The sequence below is a fragment of the Ceratosolen solmsi genome, unplaced genomic scaffold, assembly GCF_000503995.2.
Source record: "Ceratosolen solmsi marchali unplaced genomic scaffold, CerSol_1.0 scaffold6, whole genome shotgun sequence".
NCBI classification, from domain to species: Eukaryota; Metazoa; Arthropoda; class Insecta; order Hymenoptera; family Agaonidae; genus Ceratosolen; species Ceratosolen solmsi.
This window is the reverse complement of record NW_011948414.1, coordinates 12,304,837-12,313,008: the sequence shown is the minus strand read 5'-3', so window position 1 is coordinate 12,313,008 and position 8,172 is coordinate 12,304,837. Positions and strand designations below refer to the sequence as shown.

At 33.9% G+C, this 8,172-nt stretch overlaps 1 protein-coding gene across 1 annotated transcript; it reads left to right on the top strand.

Annotated features, from left to right (window-relative positions):
- Positions 1–352: 352 nt before the first annotated feature.
- On the top strand, positions 353–5,763 carry MED14 (mediator complex subunit 14). Its single transcript, XM_011507027.1, has 2 exons — positions 353–5,033; positions 5,640–5,763. The coding sequence occupies exon 1, from the start codon at positions 385–387 to the stop codon at positions 5,023–5,025; it is 4,641 nt and encodes a 1,546-aa protein (XP_011505329.1). The 5' UTR covers positions 353–384; the 3' UTR covers positions 5,026–5,033; positions 5,640–5,763.
- The last annotated feature ends 2,409 nt before the right edge of the window (positions 5,764–8,172 follow it).

Below are 8,172 nucleotides of genomic sequence, written 5' to 3'. Positions count from 1 at the left end.
ACCAAATTCCATGGATTAATTATTGAGTATATGACTAAGAAATATTACACTATTGTGGTAAAATATTTTACATTCTAAGAGGTTTACATTCTAAGATATTTTATTAAAATGTAACCAATTATTTTAATATGAAAAATTTAAATTCAAACATTAAAAACAAAAATGTTATTGCAAATTTGTAAATTAAATGTAGTGCTTTTATAATATTGATATAATTTTATGGACATAAAATTTGCTTTTAATTAAATATAAATACTTTCAGTTTTTGTAATTATATAATAATAATAATAATAATTCTATAATTATATAATAACACATAAAATAAAATTTTATTTACAGATATTTTCAATTATAGAAATAAATATATAATAAATTATAAAAACTATGGCTCCAGTACCATTGGAAGGACATCAAACTCCTGTGACTAATATGCCACAGGAAGGCAATCGTGGTGGCTCTATCTCTCTCGGATTACTAATCGATTTTATCATTCAAAGAACATATCATGAACTTACAGTATTAGCTGAATTATTACCTAGAAAAACGGATATGGAGCGTAAAATTGAAATATATAATTTCTCTGCAAGGACACGTCAATTATTTGTACGATTATTGGCATTAGTTAAATGGGCTAGTAGTGCTACAAAAGTTGAAAAATCTGCTCATATTATGGCATTTCTTGATAAACAGTCATTATTATTTGTTGACACGGCTGATATTTTAGCAAGAATGGCTCGTGAAACTTTAGTTCATGCTAGATTACCAAACTTTCATTTGCCAGCTGCTGTTGAAGTATTAACAACTGGATCATATAATCGTCTTCCAGCATGTATTCGAGAAAAAATTGTTCCGCCAGATCCAATTACAATAACAGAAAAACGCAGTACTTTACAAAGATTAAATCAAGTCATCCAGCATAGACTTGTAATTGGAAATCTTTTACCTCAAATGAAAAATTTAGAAATTGATGCTGGACGAGTAACATTTCACATAGAACAAGAATTTTCTGTTTCATTAACTGTAATGGGCGATGGACCTAATTTACCATGGAGATTATTAGATCTTGAAATTTTAGTATCTGATCGAGAAACAGGTGATGGAAAATCATTAGTACACCCATTACAAACACATTATGTACATCAAGTTATACAGGCACGTCTTTCAGAGAGCACTGATCCTTTGTCTGAAGTATATCATATTTTACATTATTTTTGTCAATCGTTACAATTGGAAGTATTATATTCACAAACCTTAAGATTGATAAGAGATAGATTAGATGATCATATTCGTATAGATAAATATATTTCTGGGGAGTGTTTAACTATTTCTTATTGGAAGGAATTAACAAATAAAGATTCTGGATCAGAACTTGGATATAAACTTAGTATTTTAGTAGATCAGCATGATCCCGCAAAACCATTAGCAATTGTTCACACACCATCATTGACAAATAAAGAATGTGAATTTTCAGATTTAGCAATAAGATCAAATCAGTTGTCAATGGAATATTTATTAGTTCACACTATCTATATAAGAACAAGAAATCGTTTGGCTGATTTAAAACAAGAATTACAAAATATGTTTAAAGGTGCAGAATGTATATTAGCAGGTTCACCGGCAATTTTATCAGTTCCAATTTTACAACCATGCCTTAGAGCTGAATTGCTTTTGATTGCAGTTGATACTCATACTGGTATGTTACAGTGTCATATACCACAATATGATGCTCCACTTGTTCCAGAATTAACAGCTGCATTAAATGATGATCATTTGAAACTTGCAGTATTAATATCAGAATTAAGATTTTGGATCACACAAAAACGTTGTGAGAAAACATTGCAACATTTACCTGCTACATCCCATGAAAAATTACCACTAGTATACCAAGCAGATCATCCAATAACATCTATTAGTAAGCATAGAATATTTGTGCAGTTTCATAGACATCCAACTGTAATTCTAATTGTATCATTCAAAGAAAATAAATTATCACCATGTGATATTCAATTTTCCTTTTATTTATGTGCAGTTAAGCCGTGTTCAATTGAACATGATGCAAATGATGACAATATTGAAACTAAAACTCATAATGTATATTTAAAATTAGAAAGTCTTATTGAATTTGATACATTTGTTATAACTCATGGATCATTTACAAGTATTGATTGTGAAAATAATGAATTAGAATCTACTACTTCAACAGAATTAATAGATAAAAATGGTAAAAAACGTAGAAATGTTGGTCTTAGTATAAGAACTGACATAAATAGTTCAATGCAAAGTAAAAGACCAAAATCTCCAGCATATTTCATTCCAGAATTAGCGCATGTAGTTGCACTTTGCGATGAACAAATACCGTTTGTTATGCTTGCTCAAGAATTAACAAAACGAGAAATCGCTCATCAAGGTTTACAAATAGAAGCAAATGCTACTGCATTAGTATTAAAACTTGTTCAACTTCCGGCTCCTTCCATAAATATGTTAACAAATAATGCATGGAATGCTCTTCTTAAAAGATTATTAAGTGTAGCGATTCGAGTGCAAGGTAAAGGAACAGGAAAAGTTTGGTTAGTAGAGTTTTTATTTTATGGTAGTCCTCTGATAAGCAGTCATCCAAAAGAGCAGGGTTTAAGAAGGCCTATTTATTTTCAATATGAAATGGGGACGATAGATACAATATCTCAAATGGTGGATTTACTTCTTAACGATTGGGTGCAAATTGTCAATCTTTATTTACTGATCCATGATCTTTCAGAATATTTCAAAATGGAAAAATCAAATTTTCGTAATATTGCAAGTATTAAATCTTACAATTATAGTAAATTAATAATGTCTTATGGACCTTATAGAAGAGCAACAATAACAGCACAATGGGATGCAAAAATTAAGGGGTTTAAACTTTATTTTGGTAAAAGTCCAACGAGTACAATTGATAATGCACACTCTCTACTGAAAGAGCAACTGGAGGCACATCTAAATCGAGATAAAAATCTAATGCAAATCATTCATATTTTAAACGAAACTCTTCAGCCTCTCACGTCAATAAGTAAATTACCTATAATACCCCAACTTGGCTTGTACGAAAAGCGAATGCAAATACCCGTACAAACGTTTGTTATAATGCCTCAGTGTATAACATTAGTGAGGATCGCCTATCAAAATATGTATTGCTTAGAATTATGTTTTCGAGGTGATGGTCTTGTAAGCCTACGTGACGGTGCTTACAGTCGTTTTGACCATAGTAATGTTGTCGATGGTTTCACACCTATCCAAGGTTTAAGTACGTTTTTGTCCCAATATGTCGATAAAAATGCTGTATATCGTCGCCGCTCTCAATCTGAAGACGACAATCCACCATCACCCGTTACTATAGATAGCGAAGGTAATGGAGCTGGAAGTATTGGTTTTCTGGCACATCATAGGAGTGGACCTCAGTCACCGGCACAGCAACGCGAAGCTCTCCGATTTCATCCGCCACTAACTCCTCCATCTGGAAGTAACCCTAATACGCCAGCAAGTCCACATACGGCAGGTATGCCTCCGAGTGGTCAACATCAGGGTTATGGCAATAGTCCGGGTATGTCGCTCAATTTAGCTTCACCACCATCTCTTACACCAAGTACGCCTAATGTTCTGCCTCACCCTTCACCTGGTTCAGGTCTCGTAGCTAGTCCGTTAAATCAGATGCATGCTCCTAGTCCAGCAGGCCTTATGCCTACCTCTTCTCCAGGTCCATGTGGTAGTGTTCAAGTAGGCCATTCTCCGGCCAGTTCTTTCATGCAGGCAAGTCATGGACTAGATGGTAGTCCATTTCCTTCTTCACAGAGTATGGCCTCACCTGCAGCTTCGAACTGGGTTGGTTCACCGAGCATATCACGGCCTTCGCCAGCACGCCCTGGTCAAAGTCCAGGTCACGTACCATTGCATAGTCCTCAACAAACAGCAGCTGAACATCGAACATTAAACCATGTATCGCGTGTTTTACCTCAAAGATCTTGGGCGGGTGCTATTCCTACATTACTCAGTCACGAAACACTCGAGTTATTATGCGGAGGCTCACGGCAATCTGGACAATCGAGTAGTCTTGGCCCCGATACGTCACCACTCGAAAGATTTTTAGGTTGTGTTTACATGCGTCGGCAATTACAACGCTTTATTCAAACAAATGAGAGCTTGGCAATCGTTAACAGCACTGAACCAGGTGTTATTCATTTTAAAGTAGAAAGTTTGCAATGTCGCGTTTCGCTAAATCCTCAGAATATGCAATCATTGCATATTAAGATACAACCATTACCAGAACACAACAAACAATGGAGTCTTGACGATCTGCAAACGCTTGAAAAGTTTTTTGAGAGCCGAGCAGTGGCTGCACCTTATAAGCCTAATACTTTATTAGGTTTTCTTAACATGTTAAATCTGCCTTTCAATGTCCTCAAAGACTTTGTTCAGATAATGAAGCTTGAGTTAATTCCTGGTTTAGTACAACAGCAGCAGATGAAATGGACTGCACAATGGTGTCTTCGAGTGCCACCGTCAGCAATGCCCATCGTTCCTTGTGGTATGCCAGCTGTTATCCAACACAAGATGAAGATTCTGTTTTTTTTACATATTTTACGATTGGGAGTGCAATGTCGGGAAGAAGAAGAGCCACCATCTCTTATTTTACCATTGGTTTACGATGTTAGAACAAATTTGACTCAACTGGCAAATGAAAGAGATTCTGCTCCTGCTTCTGCAATGACTGCCGTTTCAGTACAGCTTAAACGGTTCGCCGAGTATGGAAGTAATTCACAAGAATGTTCCATTTTTCCTGCGGTGAGGAACCTTTTAGTAAACTTAATATTGCCTTCGGAGACATTGGTACCTCAGCAAATGGCATCTTCAATATCTGGGGGACAAGTGACAGCTGGGCAGCAGATACCGAGCGCTGGCATGCAAATGATGCCTGGAGCTCAGGGACCACCACAAGGACCTTACAGAACACAGGGAATGGCCCCATTGAATATGATGGGTGGTCCTCAGTGATATGAAAGGTACGCTTATTTCTTTTCATAAGAAAGTAGATGAAAAATTTGTTATTACAAAATGTTTAAATTAAAAAGTTCTAATAATTTTAATAACTTTAATTTTTTTAATAATGATAGTAAACAGTAATTTAAATTTTTTATTTTATTTTGGTTTTCATTTTTAAATCAAAGCCATTAAATAAATAAATAATTCTTCTAAAAGTTTAAAAATTTTATTATTTTTTTTAGAAATAGATTTTCATTAGAAAATGATTTATAAAATATTTGTCTCTAAGTTGAATTTCATTTCAAAATATTTATCTAAGTTGTAAATGTCACAGAAGATTTTATATTAAATTTTATGCCTAATATTTCCTTATAATTACTGGAGTTTTATCACATATTTATTTTCAAAGATATAAAATTTTAATTATTTTTAATATTATTACATAAGTAGTTTAAATTAAAAGTTTAAATCCTTTTGTTAAAATACCAAGAGTAATTGTATAATTTTATTATTATATATATATATATATATATATATATACATTGAAATAATAAAAGTATAGAATAAATATAAACCTTTACATCTGTTACTTATTCAATGTATATATTTTTATTTAATTATTACAGTTTAGATATTTGTAGTTATTGATAAAATCGATTAAGCATAATAAATTCAGCAGATCATTAAAGAGATGTCATTTGCAGTACCACCAGAAGATTTGTAAAATTTATAAAATGAAAACTAACAGTTAAGTGACATCGATTTGTCAATAACAGTTATATTAATTTATCTAGATAAATTAAAATATTTTTTTAATTCATAATTTATTTCTTAAAAAATTTGTGAGTATATAATTTATTGGATCAATTTAGGAGTTTCAAATTTAAATGTTTTAGTTATAAATTAAAATTTATATATGTGTATGTGTAGCGCGTGTGTATAGGTACAAATGCATACATACATAAATGTGTGTGTATATATTTTTTATTACGTATATATATATATATATATATATATATGATTAATAAATATTTTTTATATTGATACATTTGTGGTAATCTTAATATATAATATAAATATAAATTTATATGATCTGCGTATATGTTAAATAATTTTGCAATTCATTTTAATAGTATTAAGATGACATTTGTATTTATTAATAAATAAATAACAAAAGCTTTCAACAATATATTATTTAATAATTAGGAATAATTATCGTATTACAAATACTTTGTTTATAATGAAACAATACAGTACGTACTATTTTGAAAACCATCAAATTTAATGTATTTGTTGCAAATAATTATCTTAGCAGAAGGTATTCTAGATTTTCATATTTAAGAATTAGAAGGTGAACGGTCTCGATTTAATTTTTGTGTCCGAGATCTTCATCGTTTTTAACGAATAAAATAATTGATCTAAATGATAAATTGGAATAATTTATATTTTATTATCATCCAGAAACGAATATTATTCGAATAATATAATTATTTTCCTTAAATATCTTAACTTAAAGAAGCACAAATATTTTATAGCATTGCTGTCCGAGATCAGACTAAAACGCTTCCCTGAGATGGTGAAGGGAGGCTTGCTGGCAAGTGGAATGGACAATGCAATAATTCAATACTGCCTTTGTATGAGTTGGTATTCCCTTTATTGAATATAATGATATAATAAATAATCAGTGATTTATTAAGGTGAGATTGAATGAATGATACAATGAATGGGTGAGAGTTTCTTCAGGTGATGTGAGTGATGATAATTTTATAAGTGTATTCTTGAGTGTGGCGCGTGACTCTCCTACTTGTGATTAGGACTTGTAGTGGTAGTGGGAGATGCGCTGATAAAGAATGATGATGCCGTGAAGAGAGTCATGGTGTGATAGGTGAGTGTTGACGCTACCGATACGCTGGAGAGGCCTGGGTAGTGGCGTTGGTGTGTGACGTCACTGGTGAGGAGAATTGATGCCGCCGTTGCCGCTACCGATGAGCTGGAGAGGCCTGGGTGTGGCGCTGGTGTGTGACGTCACAGATGAATGGCAATGATGCCGTGGCCTAGGTATTGCTGCTTACTTAGTTCACAGAGCCGTGTGTTAGTGATTTGTAAGAAGGCGTGTTATAGCGCAGCTTACGTATGGAGTCGATCTCAGTGTGGTGGCATGTAAGAATGTGTGTAATAGCGTAGCTTACGTGTGGAGTCGATCTCAGTGTATTGATGGCACGTAAAAACGTGTGTAATCGCGTGACTTATGTGTATTGAGGTCGATCTGTATGGTAGTAGTAAGCTGAATATGTATAGCTTACGTGTTAGTTGGAGACAATCTGTGTATTGGAGGTGATTTGTGTGTAAGTGGTGCTAACTTGTAGGACGGCGATCTGATCTTGATAACTGCTTGATTGAACTAGTAAGAGGACGAGAGAGTGAAGTGCAGCTCCTTAAATATTCTCGTATAAACAAGCTGCGCCGAATAGCGCATCGGTGGCTGTTGCTATGCCGATATTTGTCGTGACGTCAACAGGGCATAGCCTTGTAGGGTTCATTTGTTATTACTTTTCGGAATTATAGTCGTATATTCGAGTTTTTCGGTTAGAAGCATTCTTCGAGTCCGTTAGCTATTTATTTACAAAACAGCGTGCTCATACTTCTCTCACTTTTATTACGCTTAAAAATTCTGCAATCCGTAACAGTGCGTTTTTTAATGATTTGTAATGATTAATAGACTGAGGCAAACTGAGCTGCTGCGTGAAGCACAGCCCTTCAATATTATCGCACTATTTCTCAAACGCTGATGTTTGTTTAATGATGTTGTTTTGCCAAATGTTTTAGTGCATTGGAAAAGGTTCTCGCAATCTCGAACAATATTATATTAATTATTATAAATTCCATCGATAAGCGGTGCGCCCTAATTGGAAAACTAAGACCAGAAGCTCCTTGAGTGGGAACTCGTGGCAAGAGGCCATAAAGGTGAGGACAATACAGCAAAGGGGGCTGTCCGCGGGGAGAACTCGAACAAGCTGCTCGCATGGGCAAGTCAAAAGCTGTCTCTGTGGAAGTCAATTCGAAAGGGCTATCCGCGTAGAGAAGCCAGGTATGTGGGGAACTTTACGCATTAGTACGTAGTGGTAAACTAGTGAAGAAGAATTTGCGGTGACCCACTGA